Source organism: Nicotiana tabacum, chromosome 21 (genome assembly GCF_000715075.1).
Source record: "Nicotiana tabacum cultivar K326 chromosome 21, ASM71507v2, whole genome shotgun sequence".
Classification (NCBI taxonomy): Eukaryota; Viridiplantae; Streptophyta; class Magnoliopsida; order Solanales; family Solanaceae; genus Nicotiana; species Nicotiana tabacum.
Window position 1 is genome coordinate 49,486,024 of NC_134100.1, and position 24,386 is coordinate 49,510,409.

The 24,386-nt window shown below is 37.3% G+C and overlaps 2 protein-coding genes and 1 non-coding gene across 3 annotated transcripts; 2 read left to right on the forward strand and 1 right to left on the reverse strand.

The window, feature by feature from the left end:
- The first annotated feature begins 11,210 nt into the window (after positions 1 to 11,210).
- Positions 11,211 to 11,588, forward strand: LOC107830843 (uncharacterized). The gene has a single exon (XM_016658508.1). The coding sequence runs from the start codon at positions 11,211 to 11,213 to the stop codon at positions 11,586 to 11,588; it is 378 nt and encodes a 125-aa protein (XP_016513994.1).
- Positions 11,589 to 21,894: 10,306 nt separating this feature from the next.
- LOC142175592 (small nucleolar RNA R71) lies at positions 21,895 to 22,000 on the reverse strand. The gene has a single exon (XR_012704700.1). It is a non-coding gene; the product is annotated as a small nucleolar RNA R71 (small nucleolar RNA).
- A 1,102-nt stretch (positions 22,001 to 23,102) lies between these two features.
- On the forward strand, positions 23,103 to 23,662 carry LOC142175224 (uncharacterized). The gene is made up of 3 exons (XM_075241803.1): positions 23,103 to 23,190; positions 23,302 to 23,507; positions 23,549 to 23,662. Exons 1-3 carry the CDS (start codon positions 23,103 to 23,105, stop codon positions 23,660 to 23,662), a joined length of 408 nt encoding a protein of 135 aa, XP_075097904.1.
- Positions 23,663 to 24,386: the final 724 nt, after the last annotated feature.

Below are 24,386 nucleotides of genomic sequence, written 5' to 3' on the forward strand. Positions count from 1 at the left end.
GGTTGTGTATGTGTTATGGCATGTAGAATAATTCTGAGTTGACTTTTGCGCCTTTGAAACCTCATAAAACTTTAGAGATCCTATGTGTGATTATAATCCTGCCATCATGAAGCATGTACTAGTGCCCTGATTATATATTGCATTTTACCTAAAGTGATTTCAGTTCCTAAATGATTGTTTATTAATAAGTCTGGAGTTGTTCTGAAACTGTTTGTACCCTCATTAAACTAATTTCTTAAAAGATGTCGTGTTTGTATGAGTTGAGGTATGATATTGGACCTCTGTTTTGTTGGTAGCTTGTTTTACATTGAATGTTTGGGGCTGCCTGGCCAAACTGTTTGGTTAAATGATAAGCCAAGGCTTTTGTGTTTAAACCTCTATGGAAAAACAAGCTTCAACAATTAAGGGTATTTGTTGTGGACTTAATTTTACTATATATCAAGGAACCCCTCCCTGGCACAAGCACTTCTCGGGGTCCAGGAGACTCTTGCGGAAATCTGAAGTGTCAGGGGTTCATAAAGGAACCTTGAAAGTGAATATGGTTCACTCTAAGCCTATAGTTATTGACCATGATTAATTCTTAGACGATTATCACAAACGAAATTTGGCTTTACTATATTTACTTTAGATCATGCTTATGTTTATTGTTATTTTTTCTGATGTACTCCTTATCTGAACATGCTAATTGGTTTTTCTATTTTCTTTTGCATGATCACTGGGCTTGTGGAGTTCATTATGAACTAAAGCCCAAGTTCAAGGAACTAGGCTGCATCCCTTGTCGTTCGTTGAAGTCCCTTGTCGTCCGTTGAAGTCTGTTGTTGCTTGAATTTAGTTGGGCCTGGCTAAATATCAGCCCAACATAAGAGTCCAGTTCTTCCCCTTACATTAAAATATTGCTATTAATAGCTCGTTTCTGTATATGATATTTTGTAGAACTAACGTCCATATTCTCTCTCTTTTTATTTTTGCTGTGATTTTTTAGGAAAGACCTTAGGGTAGTTAAATCCAATAAGGTAAAAGGATAATCATGACTTAAATATTCACTCACTTTAATAGGCCTAGTAATTTCTAAGATCTGAGTACGTTTAGCCATTTTTTTATCAACTAAATTTCTTTCGTTTACTCATTTTTCCCTCACGGGTTTTCATCTGTTTAAGAATTTGCAAAATTTAAACGATTTAGGCAAAAAAAATAATTTTCTTTGGAAAAGTCTTCAACAGAATAGTTAGGCAAACTTGACATCTAATTGTTTTTGGACAGAAAAGCAACTGCACGATACAAGACCAGATTTGGATTTTGCAAAAAGATGAACAAATGGCTTTGGAAAATATTTTGATTTACACCAAAACAATATTCAAAAAAGAAAAATAGACAAGGTATACTTTTATGTCGTTTTGAGGCATATAAAATATTTATATATTAATGTAGGCCCATATTTTAAACAATACCTTAATCTTACAAACCATACGATACAGCTTTGAAAGAAATATTGTCATTTCTAAAGTTATAAACCTTTCCTAAAATGAATGACTTTCGATAAGAAAATAAAATAATTTTTACGTAGTTAAGGCCTTCATATAGACCCGTTTAGTAACCTTAATCACTAATTGACTAGGATATAAATAATTTCTTCCCCACATCTAGCCTAAGTTTAAGGAACTACTTTATGTAGATTTTAAGGGATGCCTAATACCTTCCCCTTAGAATAACTAGAACCCTTACCCAGATTCTCACTGGTTTAGCAAACATTAAGATAATAATCTTTATTACCTTATAGGTACCCTAGTATACCTTTAAATATTAGGTGGCGACTCTTCTTTCATCAACTTCAGAGGAACCACAAGTTGTAGTTTGTTTTGACTTGTGAAAAATAGGATGCAACATACCATAATAGATTAACTCAACTATATCAACTATTCTACCATAATAAGTCAAATTTGCATCAACTGGATTTTTATCTTCTGAGCTTGCAAAGCTTGTAGTTAGGGCGACTAATATAACACGACTATTTTGTGTTTTACTTCTTGCATCACGCTGTCTCGTATGGAATATATTTCTATTAATGAGATACCCAGAATATCTTTTAGCAATTGAATTTGGTTTGATGGACAATTATTTTATAAGATCGGGCACATCCTCTTGCAAAGCACGAGTTTCAAACTAGTGACAGAAGTTTTGACTATGATTCTTGGCCTTGCTCCATTTAGATCCTCGTCTCTGATTATTTACCTCAACCTCATGTTCTCAACACAACAAATATTTTTATTTGTTAGTAAAATTATAAATAAAGTAATTTAATATCTATCCGCATAACAGAAAATACTATAAGTGATTAAATTACCTAATATATTCATTCGTCACAATTGTTCAATAAGTATGTATGTGCCTGACTTATTGACATGTCATTTAAAACAATTGGAACACTCTTTTTTGCCCCTAAAGAATATCATGTGTTAGGGAACAAACTGGAAGCTTGGGCATTAATTGAACTACACTCATCATTATTTCGAGGCCTTCGATTAAATCGAGTCTCTACACCTCCATGTAAGTATCTAGAGCAGAAAGCCAAACACTCTTCAACCAAATATGCCTCAGCAATGGATCCTTCTGGATAATTTCTGTTGCGAACATATGATTTTAATGTACACATATATCTTTAAGGAGGATACATCCATTGATTTTGAACTGGACCTCCTAATCTTACCTCATTCACCAAATTAATAGGCAATTGAATCACTATATCAAAAACAGTTGGAGGAAAAATTCTTTCCAATTGATTTGTTTTTTCTCTAATCTCTACTTCCAAGCACTATAGCTTTTCCACTGTAATAACTTTTTGACATAAACGGCAAAAGAAAGAACTTAGATGAATCAAAGAAATAGCAACATGATCAGGAAGTATGCTTTTAACTGGTATTGACAACAAGTAAAATAACATGAAGTGGGCATCATGGGTTTTATAACCGGATAATTTTCTTTTATCTAGTTGCACACATCTAAATATGTTGGAAGCACTACCATCAAGTAGCATTTCTCTCTATAAAAAATACCACAGGAAACTAATTTCTCCCCATTGGTCATTGAGAAGCACGCTTTTGAAAACTTTTTCCACTTGCCATCCTTTGTATCATTTGGTTAAAGATTCTTTCTAATGCCCATCTCTTTCAAATCATAACAAGTATTTGCATGATCCTTTGTCTTGCCAGGAATATCCAAAAGTGTTCAAATTACTATAATAACCAAGTTGGTCATTTGTGTATTTGAGCCCCCATTCCCCTATTTGATACTTCATGTATGCTTCTTTATTATTTTGTGACTTGTGGGGATGGTTAGTTTTGTTTCGGGGGAATTTTGGAGTGAATTGAAACACTTAGCTCCAAGGTTGGAAGCTTAAGTTATAAGAGTTCACCAAGATTTAACTTTTGTCTAAACAACCTCAGAATGATGTTTTGATGGTTCCAATAGGTTCGTATGGTAATTTTGAATTTCGGCGTATGCCCGAATTTGGATTTGGAGGTTCTTATGTTGATTTGGTTCTATTTGGCGAAAGTTGAAAATTTAAAGGTTTGGAAGGTTCATAGGTTTGACCTGGAGTTGGCTGTGGTGTTATCAAATTTGGATTGTGGTTCGTGGAATTCGAATACGTTTGTTATGTTATTTGGGACTTGTGTGTAAAATTTGAGGTTATTCCGAGTTAATTCGACGTGGTTCAACATGAGTTTTGGAGGTTGGAAGTTAGATTAGTTCATTAGGCTTGAATTGAGTTGTAATTTGTAATGTTGATGTCATTTGGTCTAATTTGAGACCTCTATTAAGTCTGTGTTATATTTTGGGATTGATTGGTATGATTGGACGAGGTCCCGAGGGCCTCGGGTGAGTTTCAGATTGTTGAGGATGAATTGGCAGATCTATTTTGGTGATTTCGCACCTGCGAGGCTTTGTCCTCAGGTGCGAGTCTGCAAAAGCTAATATTTGGTTGCAAAAGAGATTCTAAGTTTGGCAGGGGAGTCCGCAGAAGCGGAAGTCTGAGCGTAGAAGTGCTGGCGCAGGCGCGATGGAAATTCCGCAGAAGCTGCTCCACAAAAGTGCAGTTTGAATGCAGAAGCGAGGTGTTGGAGTTTAAGTAATACTTCATATCTCCGAGGTTCCGCAGATGCGGCATTGCAGATGCGACAATCGGACAGCATAAGCGGAATCACAGGGCAGTGTCTCTTTTAAACGAGAGTTTGGCCTCACTTACCATATTTTGAGATTGGGAGCTCGGATTTGAGAGATTATTTAGGCTATTTCACCACTTGGATTGGGGTAAGTGTTCTTGACTTAGATTTGGTTTTATTCCTTGATTCTATCTTTTGTTTTGGTCTTTTGTTGGTGAATATAAGAGGGAAAATTTTGGGTTTTGGCTAAAAATTTCAAAAGTGAAAAATGGAGAATTGAACCCCGATTTGGAGTTAGTTTTGGATGAAACTTATAAATTTGGATTCATATTCGAAAGTGTGTTCGGGATTTATAAATTTTGTCGGGTTACGGGAGGCGATATCGGGTTGACTTTTTTGGTTGACTTTGTGCGTTTGATTAAAGATTTAATCTTTATTTTTTAGGTTTGTTTCCTATGTCTTTATTTGATGTTATTGAGTTATAATTGTCTAGATCGACACATGTGGAGGTTGATTTGAGAGGAAAGACTATTTTGAGAGATTAGAGGCTACCAGGTTGAGGTAAGTCTCTAGGATAACCTTGTTAAGAGGAAAATCCCTAGAATTTGAATTGTTTTCTATGTGTTTAAGGAATTGGGGGTAGTGTATATACGTGGTGGCGAGCGTATATTCATTTACCGAGCTTATATCATGACCGGGGTTGAAATATTTCGTGCCTTGTTTGATTATGTACTCCTTTGATTCATGGTTTATTTGACTTATGTGACTACGTTTACTCTCTTATTCATGTTAGAAAATATGCCTAGGTTTGTGATTAATTTTTAAGGCTTGGGAACTTATTCTTGATATACTAAATTGCTTAATTAACCGTAGTCACATAGTGATTTTACGAGTACATATCCGTATGATATTTATTAAGTCCTTTTGCACCTTTTATCTGTAATTCTTGAACATATACATTCATTTTGATTACTAAATACGTGAATCAGGCTGAGAACTTTGGCATGAAGGGTAAGCGTGGGGGTGAGATTCAATTTTGGCACATTGGACATAATAATCGGATATTGATTTATGAGGGATGATATTATACCCCTCTTGCACTTGGATTTGGATCGGTCCCTCCAGAGTCAGGTAATAACCCATGTTACTTTGGGCCTAGTAAGCATGGTCGGTACATGGATTTTGTACCGGATTGATACATGGATTTGTATCGGGTTATGTGATACATGGATTGTGTGTTAGGGTACTTGGATCTTGTGTCGGATGAGCATGCATTCTTATTATTGATTTGATTTGAAGTATTTATCTCATTGTGAATTGTCACTTGATGTCCTTTTAAGCCAATAGGGAGTCCCAGGTTCATTATTTGAGCATTTCATCTTTCATTAGTATGTCTGAGTAGTGATATGGTTAATTTTTTACTAGAAAAGCAAGCTTAGTACCTTTCAACTACTGATATCTATGGTTCCTGATATTCATGATATTATTCATTGTTTCGGTTCTTATTCTGTTATTATATCTGTGTGGTAAGTATTCAGAAGCATCTAGCCTCACCACCACTTCTTCGAGGTTAGACTTGATACTTACTAGGTACCGACTATGGTGTACTCATACTACACTTCTTCATATCTTTTTGTGCAGATCCTCAGGTTGGTCCTAGCAGAGCTTCCCAATTGGGATAGGAGATCTTATAGAGACTTAGGGTAAGCAGCACTTCATGGATCTACTTCCCAGTTCTCGAGTCCCTATTTCTTATTATATTTTTGTCTTATTGAACTTAAGAAAGCCTGACATGTATACAAACTTGATCTCATTTTTGTAGTTGCTCGTGTACTTGTGCCACCTAGTCTTGGGGGCATATTGTATTGGCCGTGTTTAGGCTTTGCTTGTGGTGTTATCTGATATTATTACTATTTTGAAACTATTTCCATTTTCTTATTGCTACATTTCTCGGTTAAATAATCTAAATGGGCTTTATTTGTTATCTTCGAGTTGGATTGCTTAACAAGTTCGGCTAGGCGCCATCACGACCTTGAGATGAGCGTTTGGGTCGTGGCAAATTGGTCTCAGAGCTCTAGGTGGTGTAGGTCTCATGAGTCACGAGCATGTCTAGTAGAGTCTTGTGGATTAGTACAGAGACGTCTGTACTTGTAACGACCTGACTTGTCATTTTAAGAATTTATGCCCCGTACAACGACTTAAGGACTCGAACAACTTCGTAATACGTATTATGACTTGCGTGTGTGGTTGCGTTTGGTTTTCGGACGATTTGGGATCAGATTGGTTGAAAAAATCTTAATTAAGAAGTTTAAAAGAAAAGAGTTGACCAGAGAGTCGACTTTTGAGCAAACGACTCCGAAATAGACTTTTTATGATTCTAATAGCTCCGTATGGTGGTTTTGGACTTTGGAGTGTGTCCGGATATTTATTTGGCAGTCCATAGTTGATTTTGGCTTGAAATTACGAAAGTTGGAAATGGAAGGTTTGGAAGTTTTACCGGGAGTCGACTTTATTGATATTAGGGTCGGAATCTAGTTATGGAAATTTTGATAGGTCCGTTATATCATTTATGACTTGTGTGCAAAATTTGAAGTCAATCGAACTTGATTTGCTATGTTTCGGCATCGAACCTAGAATGTTTCGACATCGATTCTTTAAGAATACATGGTATCATATTAAGCAAATGAGCTCCAAATTCAGTTTTGATTGAAGCATTAGATCCGTATTGAAATTTAGGAACCATAGCAAAAAGAATCGTCGAATTCGGACATCGTATGAAAGAGTTATGTTCATGTCCGTGTCAGAAATGATTTTCCATTGCCGTCAGCACCCAGGGTAGCGTGGGGCGCTAGTCGTGGGATGTTTAAAGGTTCTGGAAACAGCGCCACAGGCAGTGCCCCATGCTACCTGTGGCACCCGAACAGTAAAAACCTCATAAAATAGGGAGTTTTGCCATTTTTACTCATTTTTGAGTTTGGGGAGCTCGGTTTAGGAGATATTTGGGCGATTTTCACGGGAAAATATTGGGGTAAATGTTTCTTATCCTATATTGATTATATTTCATGATTCCATACTCATTTATATCATGAATCCGTGAATTTATGGAAGAAAAATCAGATTTTTATAAAATCTTTCATAAATGTAAAATGAAGATTTGAAAGTCAATCCGATGTCGGAATTCGATAATTTTTGTATGGTTGGACTCATGGTTGAATGGGCATTCATATTTTATAACTTTTGTCTGGTTCTGAGACATGGACCCCACTGTTGATTTTTGAGTTACTTTCGGATTTATATTGTGAAATTTAGAAAATTCATATGGAATTAATTCCTACGATTCGTGTTGAGTATATTAAATTATTTGTGATTAGATTTAAAGCTTTCAGATACGAATTCGCGTGGCAAAGGTTTATTGGAATCTTGAAATTGGTTGCGAAACGAGGTAAGTATCTTGCTTAACCTTGAGTAGGGGAATTACCCCGTAGGCATTGAGTCTTATGTGAAAATTATGTAATATAAAACTATGTACGCGAGGTGATGAGTACGTACTTGGTTTATATGTGCAAATTATATCAGTTGAAATTTGTAGACGCCCTTATGTATTAAATTGAAATATTGTTGGAACTTAGTAAATCCTGATTTGTCATGCCTCATTCCTTATTTGTCGAATTTGTATTTTATATGATAATTTGGTGTTATTGTCACTTGGATTTTTATGTGAATTCTGTGTGTTATTGATTTGATATTTCTTGGAAATAATCACATTATGGATTTTTCATCTGCAAATAATTAATTAAATAAGTTTAAATTGAGGCTTTTATATATTTATCAAAAAGTTGGATTAAAGAAGGCGGTGTCCTGTGATGAGTTATTTTCCCCATCCTTGTGGTTGTTTTTGAGATTTTATATACATTGTGTTGAGCAGTGGACTATCTGTTATGAAATTAATTGACTTTATTGTACCTTTGGAATGGTTGTGGCCTACGAGTAATTTGTAAATACGAGTTGATGATGTTGTGCTGTTGTGATAATATTCTGTGTGAATCATTGTGTGATTTGGGTTACTGTTATGCGGCTATAAGGGTGGCATTCCATTGTTGACATTATGCGGGCATAAGGGTGAAATTTCACTGTAATTATGTGTGTTGGGATATTGTCTGGACGGAGTGATAAGGGAGGCTATTAAACTGAGCAATAAGGGAGGCCATTATAGGAGCGATAAGGGTGGCTATAAGAGCGATAAAAGTGTCTATTGATATTGTCAGGGTGGAGGGATAAGAGAGGCTATTATAGGAGTGATAAGGGTGGCTATAGGAGAGATAAGGGTGGCTATTGTAAGGGATGATATGCGATGATGTGGGGTTATTGTGTTGGTAATTTTTATGTGATGATGTGGGGTTATTGCGTTGGAAATTTTCATGTGATGTTGTGATTTTCCTTGTGTTTATTTTATATCTTGTGCAACTTGTCTTGTTATTTTGGTAAACTTGATAATATTCTGATCTATGTTGAAATTGTGAGCCTGTGGCTATTGCCGGGCGGATTATATTATTGGCACGTCAACTATCCGTGCAGATGTGATATGAAATATGGGCACGAGGTGCCAGAAAAATATAATGATTATGTTATTGGCACGTGAACTGTCCTTGCAAATGTGAAATGAAATGCAGGCACGAGGTTCCAGGGAAATATAATGATTATATTATTGGCACGTGAGTTATCCGTGCGATTATGAAAGAAATATGGGCATGAGGTGCTGGGAAAATATGATAATTTTTATTATTGGCACGTGAGTTGTCCATGCGATTTTGATAGAAATATGGGCACAAAGTGCCATGAAAATATGAAAGTGGGCTAAGACCCATATTACGACAATATGAAAGTGGGCTGAGACCCTTGTCTTATGATTATGAAATGATGTGTCGCAGAGTGACTTTTATTTGAAAGATATTTACTTGAAAGGATTTTATATTCGAAAGATATTTATTTGAAAGAATTTTATATTCGAAAGATATTTATTTAAAAAAAATATATTATATGTGAAAGATTTATATATGAAGGACTTGTTTAATCGATTGTACTTGTGTTCCTTATTCGTTTGAGCAATAATTATGGTGTTCTTGTTGCCTTGGTATTTAGATCACTGGTTGATTTTTGTTGCTATCACTGCTATTTGTTTTCGATTATTTTAGTATGGCACAGGTTATTTGACTAGTGAGTGTCTTGACTGTACCTCGTCACTACTCCACTAAGGTTAGTCTTGATACTTACTGGGTACCGACTGTGGTGTACTCATACTACACTTCTGCACATTTTTGTGCAGAGCCAGGTATTGGAGATATCAGATTTGGACAGAGATTAGAGTATGATCGCAAAGATTCAAGGTAAAGCTGCTTGGTCATCACAGTCCCTTGGAGTCTTTCCATTTTATTGTACTCTCAACTCTTATTCAAACAGTATTGTATATTCGATCCTTGAGATCACTGCATGTATTCAGTTAGAGTTCGTGACTCAGTATTACCAGTCTTGGGAGGTTGTTACATTTGTTTTTCAGCTTTTAGTTTCGACACTTGAATTGTTTCAAAAAATAAAATAGCTCAAAATATAATTGTAATCGGCTTACCTATTCTTAAAGACTAGGTGCCATCACGGCGCCCGTGATGGGATTTTTGAGTCGTGATAGTATTTATCTCCGAGAGGCTACAAGATGTTAGGAAACTACACTTCTTTCATTCATTATCTTGCGGCTTGATTGATCCGATGTTAGAATCATTGTCTTTCTATTCTCTTGCAGATAGTGAGAACGCGTTCATAAGGAGTAGTTGTTCAGGTACCGGCTCCTCAGGGTAGGGCAGTGTGAGGCCGTTGTTGAGGCACAGGCAGGGCTAGCACTGCAGTCAGAGCCCCTACTAGGCCAGCCAATGTGGAGCCACCAGTAGCTCCGGTGGAGTTTTTGATCAGGGTGAGCCAGTTGGGCCAACTACTCACACTCCTGAGCAGGTTGTGGCTGGTTATCAGACCCTAGGGTTGGTACAAATTGGGGGACTTCCTCCCATAGCTGTTTTAGGACGGTATTGGAGGCCACTATGACTAAAGAGAAGCAGAAGAGGTTTGATCAGTCCAGGAAGATGGGCCCCCCATATTATGATGGTGATCCTTTGCCAGATGCACATGATTTCTGAGATGGTTGTCAGGAGATTCTACAGAATCGTGGTTTGGTAGAGTCCAATGGGTCACGTTCACTACTTTTTAGCTTCAGGGGCCAGCCAAGAGATGGTGGCAGTCATATGAGCATAGCAAGCCAGCAACGTCACTTCTACTCACTTGGATTCTCACATCTCTTCTTAGAGAAGTTCATTCCACTCATTAGGAAGGTAGATGCAGGGTCAGTTAGAGGACCTTTAGCAGGGTCGCATGACTGTAACTGAGTATGAGATTATATTGACTAATCTATCCCGTCATGTAGTTTTTCTGATCTCCACCAAGGAGGTTGATAAGGTTAATAGGTTCATTGTGGGGCTAAATTTTGGTATCAATTTTTATGGATAGGGAGGCAGAGACTGGTACTACATTTTTTCAGGCTATGGATATAGCGCGCATGATTGAGCTCATTTGGGGTCAAAGCAAAGAGGCCATGGTAAGGAGGTGTCACACCCCAAACCTGGGAGGCGAGACCGGCACCCGGTGCCTTACTTAACCGAGCATACCAACTTGAGACTGAGGGACTTTGATGAAGGGACACACTTTTGCAATCGGTTGTTGAATAACCTTCTAGCTAAATATGGAGTCCGCCATAGAGTTGCAACGGCATATCATTGTCAAACAAGTGGACAAGTTGGGGTGTCTAATAGAGAAATAAAGCAAATATTAGAGAAGACGGTGAGTATGAATAGAAAAGATTGGGCTGCAAAGTTAGATGATGTCTTGTGGGCATATAGAACTGCATACAAAACGCCAATTGGGGCGTCGCCGTATAGGTTAGTTTATGGGAAGGCATGTCACTTGCCGATTGAACTTGAACACAAAGCATATTGGGCCATTAAGAAGTAAAATATGGACCTTGAAGCCGCGGGGAAGAAAAGACTCTTGCAGTTGAATGAGTTAGATGAATCCAGGCTGCACTCGTATGAAAATGCTAAGCTTTACAAAGAAAAGACAAAAAGATGGCATGACAAGCATATCAAACCGCGTCACTTCGAGTCAGGCCAACAGGTATTATCGTTCAATTCTAGACTAAGGCTATTTCCTGGAAAGTTAAAATCGAGATGGACAGGCCCGTTTGAGGTAGTGAGAGTCACTCCTTATAGTGCAATTGAGTTGCGAGCTTTGAATGGTGAAAGAAATTTTTTGGTGAATGGACATAGAGTAAAGCAGTATTGGGGAGGAATAATTGATCGTGAGAAGACCAAGGTTGTACTCGCTGATGAGTAAGCGAGATTCTGCATCGTGCCGCGACGTTAAATCAAGCGCTTGTTGGGAGGCAACCCATCTTTACTGATTTCATTTATTTTTATTTTTGTTTCTTATTATTATTGTTGTAGTATTTGTTTTTGTTTTGTAGGATTATAAGCATAAGAGGCAAATCCATTAGAAGAGTGCAAAAGCAAGTTAGATGGTGAGAACGAAGTGTGGGGTACCACACAAAGGACCATGCCCGGGGGAAGTCTGAGTACCCATGAGCCGCTATTGCTTCGGCCTTTGGCCTTTCAGGGAGTTTCTTGTCCACCCTCGTTATTGTTTTGCTTATTTGTGCATTGGGGACACTGCACCCTTTTAAGTATGGGGTGGGAAAATTCTCTAGATAATTAGTAGTAGGATGTTAGAAAAATGTTAACTTCTTATTTTTGTTTTCGTAGTTGTGTAGTATTTTAATAACAATTCACAACAAAAAAAACAAATTGAAAAATTTGACTTCTCTCGACGATGGATCTCCTAGACAGTGTTCTTGAAGGAGTTAAGTCTAAAGAAATAGGACAAAAAGACTTTCTTTATAGGTAGTGTAGTAATTCCCCCTTGGTTTTTCTTTATGCCGCGGTCCTTTTTCAAGGGTTTTGTTTGAACCGGGTGTAGGTAGTTTTATTTTTTTTAGGAGTAGGAGCCACTGTGAAATGAATTGAATTGAAACAATATCTCTTGACTTTATTGTGCCTTGGGAATAGTGAGTACTTTGGTTGTGATGCATAGACTCAGTTTTTGACTCTTGTATAAGTACCTTAAATCGTATGATCTTAACTTTGCTTAACTGCTTTGACTAGAGTGTCTTGATGAATCCAATCCTGAGTGAATTATGTGCCCTATGTGGGAGGTTTGTGTGTTATTCTTTGCATTTCATTTGATATCTAGAACTTGCCCCGTGTGTTTGCAAAGCGAAATAGTAGCGTTCTTCAGTCTTGGAAGTGATATAGGCATTTCTTTATATAGGCGTTTCTTTGTTGACCCAGATATATATATTTTACCCGCCTAATTGTTATGTATCGTAGTTAACGCTTTGAGCCTGTAATCCTATTTCTTTGGCAATCACATTACAAGCCTTACCCATTTGTTTGAATTAACCGTTTATTTGAACCTTTTCACCTCTCATGAGCACTTGAATTGTTATAAACTTTGTAAAAGTTAAAGTGAGAGGTGGTTGGTTTGGCTTTTGAGTGGAACTAATGAAATAAGGAGAAAGGTGCACTGTTGTGAAAAAATAAGAAAAGCCACTTGAATTGAAAAAGAAAGAAAGGAAAAAATAGTTGTACTGCTGTGAAAAATAATCTTTGATAGTGGTGACTCTTGATGGAATTGTGTTTAAAGAAGTATGGAGTTAATATACATTGATGTGAAGGTGAAGTTATGGTTTAACATAAGTGTGAGGTTTAAATGTTAAAGTGTATGTATTAAAGTACTTAGGGAGGTGTAGTCACTCTTATATCCAAATATATCCTACCCGACCCGCAGCCTACATTACAATCAATTAAAGTCCTACTTGATCCTAGACTGAATGAGCTCGATTAGTAGAGTAGTACACTACGGGCAAGCCTATGGTGCATCTTTGTGGCATATGAATGTTATTTCTGAGAGTGAGTGAATTTTTTTCTATCTTGAGTTCCTAATTGTTCTTAAGTTTTTATTGTGTGTGGAACTACTCTCTTTTGTTGTGTGAGGGCACTTGATTCAAGAAGGAAAGGTAATGTCATTGACCTCTATGTTAGAGTAAGTGAGTGAGTTATGAATAATACGTGGTACTTGTGAGTCAAATTTTTAGGTGAATATGTTACACTCTTGTGCTTAGTCTATTTTAAAGATTCTTGGTGTGATGCGTTAGGAGAATTGTTTAAAAAGGTCGTGTCTATATAAAGTGTAATTTGATTGCTCGAGGACGAGCAACGTTTAAGTGTGGGGTAGTGATGTTTGGCTATAATTACATATTTTTAGTGCATTACTTACCTTATATTTTGGGACTTTAATGCTAAACTATACTATATTTGTGCTTAATTGAGTTTATTTTACGTGTAGGTACGTTGGAGATGAATCTTGAACAAAATGACGAATTTGAAGTACATGGTGAATTAATTTTAAATAGTGTCTTTATCATGGAGGACCAAAATTATTCAACGATTGAAGAGACAATGCAAAGGAATTGAAAACAAAAGAAACAGAAACAAAAAAACGTGAAGAAAAGCAAAGTTAGGCAGCAAAAATTTGAATTGAAGGAAATGAAGCAGAAACAGCATGCGAGGCAAGGGAATTTTCTAGCCAAAAAGCATGCATCGCATAGGCTAAAGCGAGGAGGAGCTCGCGTTAAATGTTGCGGCGCGCAGTGGAAAGCTCGAGAAAAAGCTCGCGTCGCCTAGTGTGCAGCGAGGTGAGGCGTGCGTTTTGCCTCGCGATGTGAGGCCCGTGGAGAGCGTGTTCCGGATTTTTAAAGCCTATTTCGTCTCCTATTTGGTTTTGGATTTGGTTATTTCGTTTAGGACTATTTCCTACACATATAAATAGTCATTAAACACCATTCTTAGGGGGGAATTTTGCGACCGGAGGCAAGAACATCACGTGGACAACTTTTGGAGGAGCAAATCATCGAGTTCTTCATCCATTTATCTTTTCTTTGTAATTTGTTTATACAAAATACTTGGAAAATTGTTACTACGAACATGAGTGGCTAAAACCCATAGTTCTGGGGTTGTGATTTAGCCATGAATATTGTTGTTTTATGTTGACTTAACCTTGATTATAATTCACTAATATATGGTTATTTTTTCAATTCTGTGATTAATTGATTAATTGTCTGACCAGCAGTTAGGTTCTATTTACTGTTTATGCTATGCTTGGGAAAGCCGTGTTTAGATTAGAGACGAATTGAAGAGAGCACGATCTTAACTCTTAGAGGGGCGGATTTGTGGTTAGGATAGGAATATACCTAGTCACCGTGCTTAATTAAATATCGTTATCTTAATGCGTTCTTGATAGATTAATTCCATAGGATTATAGGCGTTAATCTATTCTGAATAGGCGAGTAGTACTTCGGGAGAACGTTATGAGAGCAATTGTTCGATTAATTAGCAACCATGAGTGAATTGTATGAAAGGGAGAGTTAACTAGAACACAATAGGATTGGTAAATCGATCACAACCCTGGAATATTTGTCTCTACTGAATACACAATTATTTTGCTACTTGATAATTTAGTTACTACTTAGAATTATAGTTTAGTATAATCACATTCTTGAACTCGATTTTGGCTTGACTAAATAACAATCTTGGTGAATTTGGTGGGTGGTTGATACAAGTCTCTGTGGGTTCGACACTCTACTTATCATTTTATTACTTGTATACTTGCGTGTGCATTTGGGAGCAACAATAGCACACTTGGCGCATGCATACACTCTAACATGTCACTTATACCATTCCAGGAGCATGAAATCTGATATTCGTTGATCACATACATGTATTCTTGTATATTTACTTTTGTGTGATATGTTTTGGACTGGATGCATGTGACTACGCCTGGCGAATTGTGTTGTTATGCCTGTGACCGCGCCGTGCGAATTGTATTGTTATGCATGTGACCACGCCAGGCGGATTGTGTTATTATGCATGTGACAACGTCGGGCGGATTGTGATGTTGAGCATGTGACCACACCGGGCGGATTGTGATATTAGCACGTGAGTTGTCCGTGCGGATTGATATTATTAGCATGTGAGTTATCCGTGCAGCACGTGAGTTATCCGTGTGGATCCAGATATTGATATTATAGCATGTGAGTTGTCCATGCAGCACGTGAGTTGTCCGTGCAGTTGATATTATTAGCACGTGGATTTTTCTTGCAGCACGTGAGTTTCCGTGCAATACATGAGTTGTCCGTGCAGCGTGCGGATACAGATCCATCCCCTTAGGGTCACCCTCTCATGTTTCTCTCTTGATAGTGTACACGCAAATTGTGAAAAATCTACGGGTTTCTGGTTGATGTGAGCTTTGGGAGAGCTGGTCGCTGTTATTGGATCAGGCTGCGCGCCACAACGGACTGATATTTGGTTATTGCATTTCATCTTTACTTGCAATTTGCTTGACAATCTACCTGATTTTACTTGCAAATCTTCCTTATATGTTGGATTGTTGACTGAGCAGAACACTTTAAAACAAAGAATTGTGAGCATCAAAGTGGTTTTACCTGAGGTATCCTGATTTGATCATTTTCTATACTTGTTGAAATTATGAACTGCACATGTGTTAGTGAGTATTATCTATAGTTCTTGCTTCTTTTACCTCGCCGAGATTAGTTAGGATACTTATTGAGTACATGGGGTCGATTGTACTCATACTACACTTTTGCACCTTGCGTGCAGATCTTGGAGTTATTGTTGTTGTTGTATATGGTGAGAGCTGGCATTGAATATGTACCCGCGTTCTAGTTATGGCTATCACTTGTCCTTGGTAGCTTTAGATTCAAATTCTGTTCATGTACAATCCAAATAGATGTTGTAATTATTTCAGTTCAGTTTTTTTGTAAAATCTAAGTCTTAGTGGTTAAAGACTTGTACTACCAGTCCTTGAAGAATTGTATAAAATTTAGTTATTTCATTTTTTACTCTTATCATTATCATTATATTATGTTTTATTGTTATTTGGCTTACCTAGCGGGTTGGGTTAGGTGCCATCACAACGGGTTTGATTTTGGGTCGTGACATTTACTCAATTTTTCAAAAGTCAACAAAAGTCAACTCCGAGCCCACTTGGTCAAAATTCGAGTCAAGGGGTAGATCCCGACTATCCATAATTCCACGAGTCCAAATATGTGTCTACTCACTACTCATAATCCCACGAGTCCAAATATGTGATTAGATTCTAAAACCGAGTCCAAATCGACTCTCAAATACCTGCCTTTTATTTTTCAAAACATAGTCAAAAACCCCCAAAAGTTTCCTTCCAAATTCCATGATTTAGGTATAAAAATCCAAGATAAATCAAGATATAGTATCAATCAAGTGAAAATCACTTACCCAATAGCCATGTGTAAAATCCTCTTCAAAAATCTCCCATCACCAAGTCTAGGGCTCACAATATGATAAAATGGGTAATTCCCAAAATGCTCAACTAATAACCAACACCAGAGGCTCGCAAATATGACCTTGAGCTCACAAATGCGAACCCATACTGCCCCAGCAAATGTCGCAAATGCGACCCCCAACTTCGCAATTACGAAGTTCCCCGCCAGCCAGCCAATGTTGCAAATGCGACGAAACCCCTCGCAAATGTGAGGTCCCCAATGGCAGCCAATAGTCGCAACTGCGATAAGGAGTCCGCCACTGCGGTCCTCCTCAAATGCGAGCAGACCCTCGCAAATTTTAGGTCTACAGCACCAACAAAATTGAAGCTTCACCAATCTACTCTGAAATCAATCCGAAACTCACTCGAGCCCCTCGGGCCCCACACCAAATATTCACACATGTACAAGCTTTGAAACTCAAGAACTTCTATATTCACAACCAAGCGCCAGATTCTTACCAAACCAATTCGTAATGAGATCAAAAGTTGCACGCAAGTTTTAAATAACAAAATGGACCTATTCCAAGTCCCAAAATAATAATCCGAACCCGATAGCCATAAATCCAACCCATGGTGAAACTTATGAAATATTTAAACATTCAAATTGTAAACTTTTGGTAAAAAGATCCAAATCATCCTAGGAACCTACGAACCCAAATTCGGGTATACGCTTAAGCCCAAACTCACTATACAAATCTATTGCAACCATCAAAATACAAATCTACGGTCGCTAATACAAAATTCAAACATTGGTCAACTCTTACAACTTAAGCTTCCGCCAATGGAACTACGTATTCCAATTCACTCCAAAACCTTTCCAGAACCAAACCAACGATCCCCGCAAGTCATAAAATAATAATTAAGCACACAAAAATTATTAAATACGTAAATGGAGCTCAAATATACAAAATGACATATCGGGTCGTTACACAAGACACTCTCGAAGACTCAAGGTGCTCAACTGAAGATCCTAGTCCTGAAGACGAAGTTGTTGAAGTTATTTAGTTGTTAGGTTGAGTCAAGTGTTCTAAATTGTAACTTATTTGCTTTTGAGAAGTGTAATAGTAGGTTAGTGAGAAACTTTGAGTTTTTATAAGCTTTCTGGGCTAGAGTTTGTTTAGAAAGGGGTAGCTACAATATAGTTGATTGTAAGGGTTAGGGTACTAGAGTTAGTCTCATTGGTTACAGAGTTGTAACCTAAAAACTGTTAGTTGAAGTTTAATGGTGTAGGTCGTGATTTTTACTCCCTTGAGCAAAGAGATTTTTCACGTAAAATTCTCTATGTTGGTTAAATTCCGAAATTATTTCTATTTGTATCTCTCTTCTTAGTTTAAAGAACTAGTTTCTTTGAAATCGCAAAAATCGGAAGATACAATTCAACCTCCCTTCTTGTGTTAGCTTCAACTCTAAATTAACACCTACCTTCGAAGAAATTGGTATAGTTCCAAATTCTAATTAGTCTAGTAATATTTAGGTTTAAATGCTTTAACTTTGTTGATCACATATCTTATTTTAAGCATGCTTGTTCCAAAAGGATGAAATTTAAAAGGAGTAGAAATGACTTTCAACAACACACGGAAATACAATTAAACAATTTGAGAAAACTTGAGTATTGACAGAAAAGAAAAGATTAGAAATTTACCTATTTAAAATCCAACAAAAGAATAATGCAAGATTTTCTAAAATTGAGTACGGTAACAGAAAAGAAGAGATAAAAAATTACCAATTTAAAAGGCAAACATTGAACGGGGCGCCCTATTTGGTCCTCCCTATTTAACTTGTACCCACTTTTTAAAAATGTATTTAACTAGTACTCAAAGTTTATACAACTTTAGGCATTTTTCTCTTGTTTCTTCTTCTTCTTCTTCTTCTTCTTCTTCTTCTTCTTCTTCTTCTTCTTCTTCTTTTCGGGTGACAATGATTTTATATGGTGTTTGCGAACATATTTTAAGGTAGTTTATGATATTTTATAGTGGTGAGTTGTTGTGGCGCTTTATTTTTACTATTGCTTAGGTTTTCTTCTTCTTCTTCTTCTTTTTCTTAATTGCAAAATGGGTTCGTTAGATTTATTATTATTTTGACAAATTGATGATTGGGGTTTGTTCTTGATGATATTTGGAGGTTATGTTTCAAATTTGAGCTCATTTAGAGTAGATTTAGGTGTTAAATCGTATATTGGATTGTTAAAATTTGAAGAACAAATTTCTGTTTCCAGGCAATTTGCACTTGAGGCCTATTTGGCCTTAAGTGTATGAAAACATTGGTTACACTTCAGACCTATCTGTCCTTAAGTACATCTGAAGTGTAATTTTTTCACTTAAGACTTATTGGCCTTAAGTGCATGAAACCATTGGTTGTACTTCAGGCCTATTTGGCCTTAAGTGCATCTAAAGTGCAACTTTTTCACTTCAGACTTATTGGCCTTAAGTGCATGAAACCATTGGTTGCACTTCAGACCTATTTGGCCTTAAGTGCATCTGAAGTGCAACTTTTTTATTTCAGACTTATTGGCCTTAAGTGCATGAAACCATTGGTTGTACTTCAGACCTATTTGGCCTTAAGTGCATCTGAAATGTAATTTTTTTACTTCAGACCTCTCTGGCCTTAAGTGCATGAAAATATTTATTGCACTTCAGACCTATTTATCCTTAAGTGCAATCTTTTTACTTTAAACTTAATTGGCCTTAAATACGTTGCACATCACACTAATTTTTTTTAAATTTTAGACCTGATAAGTCTAAAGTTGATCGTAAAGTGGGTAAGCTTGCAAATATTTTTGCAAAGCAGGTATAGGGTCAATTGTGACCCCAAAATCGGGTATAAATGCAAAAGCCCCATTTAAAATCCAATAAAAATAATTACGCAGAGCCCAACTTCTAATCTGCATTGAACCAAATGATGACACTCCAAAAAGTAGCAAAATATGATAATGGAAAAACAAAAGAAGTGAAGAGGTTTGAATAAGTAAGTTTTCATTCAACAATTGAATGAATAAATCCAAGAACTCTTCTGAAGGAACACATATGATGATAGGCCAGAAACTCGTATTTTAGTCATAGTTTGCACTCTAATCACTGTATTTTACTTGTGGTTGAGCTTAAATAATGGTGATTTGCGCTTATTACGTGTTGTATGCCTTGCAGGAAATGATTCCGAGCTATTAAGATAATTTGAAGCTAATTTGAACAAGTTGGAGCTTTGAAGTCAGAGTAAAACCCCAAGAAATTAAGTCGGGATCACCTTCGGGGGTCGAGGACCAAGTCTAGATGTCAAAAAGTGAGAAAACAAAATTACTCTGAGAAAATTATACTACCGCATCGCATCACTAGTGCAAAATTCCTGCAGAGTGAAAAAAATAGGCTTCTAAACTTTCCCACTAATGTGGCGCATGGTGCGCCACCCGATGCACCGTGGTAGTGTATTTTCTCGCCCAACTTTTCTCGCTTCAGCTTGGAAAGGATAGTTTCGTCCGGGCCCGTTCCTACATGGTATAAATACATCAAAAACATGAATTTTAGAGGACTTTTGACCTTGGAAGCTTTGGGAGAGCATTGGAGGCTACAAAACACAGGATTACATCATATTTTTATCAATTCAATACGGGAGTTTGGATTGTAACGTTAGATTGATGTTTTCTCATTCTTTAATTTTATTTTTGATGACTTCTTCCATGATTATGGAGTAGTTTCTCTTAGGGTTGGACGGATATAATGTTTTGATTGATATTTGTGGATTTTAACTCTAGTTCTTTGCTTGAATTCGTTTATGGAGCTTTGAATTGTTGCAACTTTATTCACCAGAGTATTTAATCGAAAGAGGAATATTTTAGTGATTATCTTTACATTATTTTATTTTGTTTAATTTAGTGATTCTTTTAAGTAATCGAAAGAGCTTGTTGAATTATTGATTAAATCAAATTAGGAGAATATTCGAGAGATGTTTTCCTGAAGACTAATCCATTAACGCATGCTTGCATATTTTTACAGTGCTTATATTAGTTCACCTTGTAGAGTTAAGATTTAATCGAGAGAGGAGTATTGACTACACATTTTAACTAATCATCGAGTGAATTCGTGAGAATTATTAAAACATTAGAGTGAATTCAACTAGAGTTAAAACCCAAATAGCTATCTTGCACCTATCCTGTCAAACCCCTTATTTCTCACATTGATAAGAAACCAACTCTACTAATCTCTAGTTTTTTACAGTCAATTATCAATTGTTTTACTTTAGTAGTTAATCGTAGTTCGTAATCAATCCAAATTAAGTTTTGATCATCCTGAATAGCAGTTAAACCAGAAATTACAAGAGCATTGTTTAAATCGAATCAATGTTGAGACGATAAATTAACTATACTATCTTTGGCTAACGAGTACCAATTTCGTGTTGTATTTTGCGCTCGTCAAATTTTGGCACCGTTGCCGGGGATTGGCAATCAATAGTGTTCAAATTAGTTTTTGGTGCTAATTTAAGAACCAATTTTATTTTATTCTTCACGGGTTTTCTCTTACGTGTGCAGGAAACAGGTTAAGCTCTTTGGTGTATGACTCGATATTCTTCTAAGGAAGTGATTCCATACGATCCAGAGGTGGAAAAGCATCTGCGACAGTTGAGGAAAGAGAAAGAACTCACCAGAAAATTCTTGGGGCAATCTTCAACCCAAGAGAACATGGCTAAGAATTGTGAGGAGATAGTTGATTTGGCTGCACGGGAAGCAGCCACACGGGCAGTTTCTGAAGTAGCTCTCAAAGTTGATGAACGGTTAACGGGATCGGAGGATGAATCAACCTGAACCGACCTCTGGTTGAAGACAAATTTGAAAATAATATGCCCAGGCCTGGACGATCACTGGGAGACTACGCCAGGACAGTCTACAACCAAGGAGTATCTAGTGTGCGACCCCCTCCGATCGCAACAAATAATTTTAAGATCAAGCAAGGGCTACTTCAGACCATTCAAAACAATTGTGTCTTCTGTGGCAAACCCAATAAAGATCCAAATACTCATTTGATGGATTTTGATGAGATTATGAATACCTTCCAGCACAGCGGAGTATCGAAAGATGCTATCTACTTAAGGACATTTTCTTTTTCACTGAGGGAAGATTCTAAGCACTGGTTGCGGAGTTTGCCGACTAGGTCAATTCAAACTTGGGAAGACATGACAAGGAAGTTCCTTGAAAAATATTTTTCAACTGCAAAAATAGGGAAAATTCAAAGAGAGATCTATAACTTCGAGCAGAAAGAGACAAACATGGTGTTTGAAGCATGGGAAATATTTAAGGATATTGCGAAAAGATGTCAGCATCATGGGGTAGACTTGTGGATGCAACTCCAAGATTTCTATGATAGTCTAACACCCTATGGCAGGAGGACGCTAAACAATGTAGTTGGAGGTCCTCTTATGAAGAAAACTCCTGAGGAGATTGTTGCAATCCTGAAAGAATTATCTGAAGATGCAAATCAATGTCCTGCAGATGATAACCATAGAAGAAAATCAACTGGGGTGCACCAGGTAGACTCTAACACATCAGTGCAAACCCAGCTAGACATCATGGCCAAAGATATAAGAAAGTTAACATTGTCCAAGGTACATAGTGAGTCGCAAGTAGCATGTGACTTTTGTGGAATGAGACACCCTACACATGAGTGTCAAGCTTCAGCTGAAGTAGTAAATATTGCGGGGATCGTTGACAGAGGCAACTACACAATTTTAACAATTTATGGCAGAGGCATCCAGGTTTTTCTTGGAGTTCACCAGGTGGTAGTGCAAACGCATGGAAGCAAAATAACTCTAGACCCAAGGGGCAGGGAGCTATAGGTTTTCAAAATCAGCAGAGGCAGCAATATCATCCTCCACAGTCTAATCAGTCTAACATGGAAGAACTGATGAATGTCGTTATTATTAAGATAGATGAGAGGCTTGAAACCCATGGCGCAAATATCAAAGAACTGGGCACGGCGTTTTGAAACTTGGAAAGACATGTTGGGAAATTAGTTAATCTATTGTCTGAGATGGTTCCAGGAACTCTCCCTACTGGAAAAAAATCCAAAAGAGACAATAAATACAGTGTCTTTGATGAGTGGGCACGTATTGGAGGATCCCAGGGCAAAATAAAAGGATGAGTTGATTGAAAGACAAGTGGAGATTGTGGAGGAGCAAAAAAATGACAACATTCAAGAAGCTGCGGGGATAGTGGATGATGGTCTAAAGAAGAAGGGGAAGATTAGAGCTTAGAAGAAGAAGAAGAAATATGAGAATGCAATAAATGAGGAGACTGAAGAAAGTAAATATATGCCTCTTCTACCTTTCCCGAAGAAGCAGAGAAAAGAGAAGCTGGACAAATAATTTGGGCGCTTTCTAGAAGTGCTCAAGCAGGTGCATGTGAATATACCTTTCACAGAGGTGCTATCACAGATGCCAACTTATGCTAAATTTTTTAAGAAGATATTGTCCAAAAGGTGGAAAGTGAAAGATACATCGGTTGTCAAGCGCACAGAGCATTGTAATGCCATTCTACAAAACAGGCTCCCTCAAAAGTGTGGAGATCCAGGGAGTTTTACTATACCTTGCTCTTTAGGAAGTACTAAATTTAAAAAACCTTTGTGTGATTCAGGTGCTTCTATTAATCTTATGCCTTTTCCTATTTTCAAGAAATTGGAGGGAGAGATTGGAGAAGTCAGGTCGATACCTATGTCTTTGCAGCTGGCGGATCAAACCACCATCATACTTGAAGGAATAGTGGAAGATGTTCTAGTTCGGGTGGACAAATTTGTGTTCCCTGTAGACTTCATTGTGGTGAACATGGAGGAAAATAGGGAGGTCCCTCTGATTTTAGGAAGACCCTTCTTGGCTACTGGCAGAGCAATCTTGTACATTTAGGAAAGGCAGCTCATGCTCATAGTGGGGGAAGAAAGAGTGATCTTCAAGATGGAAGGAGCAATGGGGGCTCTAAAGGAGCAAACTGGAGAGAGTAAAACTGATAAGTGTGGGGTATACCCAAAGAAGGCCGAAAAAAGCTCTCAGCATGGATGTGTGCACTGGGTCGGGCGTGCAAAGGTGATCCCAACTTCGATTCAGACCCCGACTAGATGAATCAGGGAAGTTTTCTTTACCTCTTGCTTTTTATTTGTGTTGTAGGGACATGCCACAATTTAAAGTGTGGGGTGAGGGATGATGTAAATATGTACATGTCTATTTGTGTTCGTTTCTTTTGATTCTTTTGAAAAACAAATTGACTTTTCCCGATGATGGATTTCCTCAACTGTCTTCTTGAGGGATTAAAGTCGAAGAAGAAAAAAAAGGTGTCTTTTATTTTCTTAGTTAATGTAACACTTTCCCCTTGGTTTTTCTTTGTGCTGCGGTTCTTTTCCAAGGGTTTTGTTTAAACCGAGTGTAGTTAGTTTTTCTTTTATTAGGAATAGTGAAGTCATGTGCTATGGTATTAAATGGAGATAACTGCTCTTAACTTTATTGTGTCTTGAAAATAGTAAGTGCTTTAGTTGTGACGCCTAAGCTTAGTTCTTGACTCATGTATTGTAGTGCCTTAAATTATTTGATTTTGACTTTGCTTAACTGCTTTGACTAGAGAGTCGGGACAGATCCGGTCTTGAGTGAGTTATGTGCCAATGTGTGTGTGAGGTTGTTGTGATATTCTATGTATGTCAGTTGATGTCTAGAACTCGCCCCGTATGTTTGCAA

What these genes read in the sequence shown, in the direction of transcription:
- LOC107830843 (XM_016658508.1), top strand. Translation starts at nt 11,211, where the DNA reads ATGGACCTTGAAGCCGCGGGGAAGAAAAGACTCTTGCAGTTGAATGAG.
- LOC142175224 (XM_075241803.1), top strand. Translation starts at nt 23,103, where the DNA reads ATGCCAACTTATGCTAAATTTTTTAAGAAGATATTGTCCAAAAGGTGG. An exon ending in TGTCAAGCGCACAGAGCATT is followed by an intron (nt 23,191 to 23,301) that starts GTAATGCCATTC and finishes TGTGTGATTCAG; the next exon opens with GTGCTTCTATTAATCTTATG. An exon ending in ACATGGAGGAAAATAGGGAG is followed by an intron (nt 23,508 to 23,548) that starts GTCCCTCTGATT and finishes GGCTACTGGCAG; the next exon opens with AGCAATCTTGTACATTTAGG.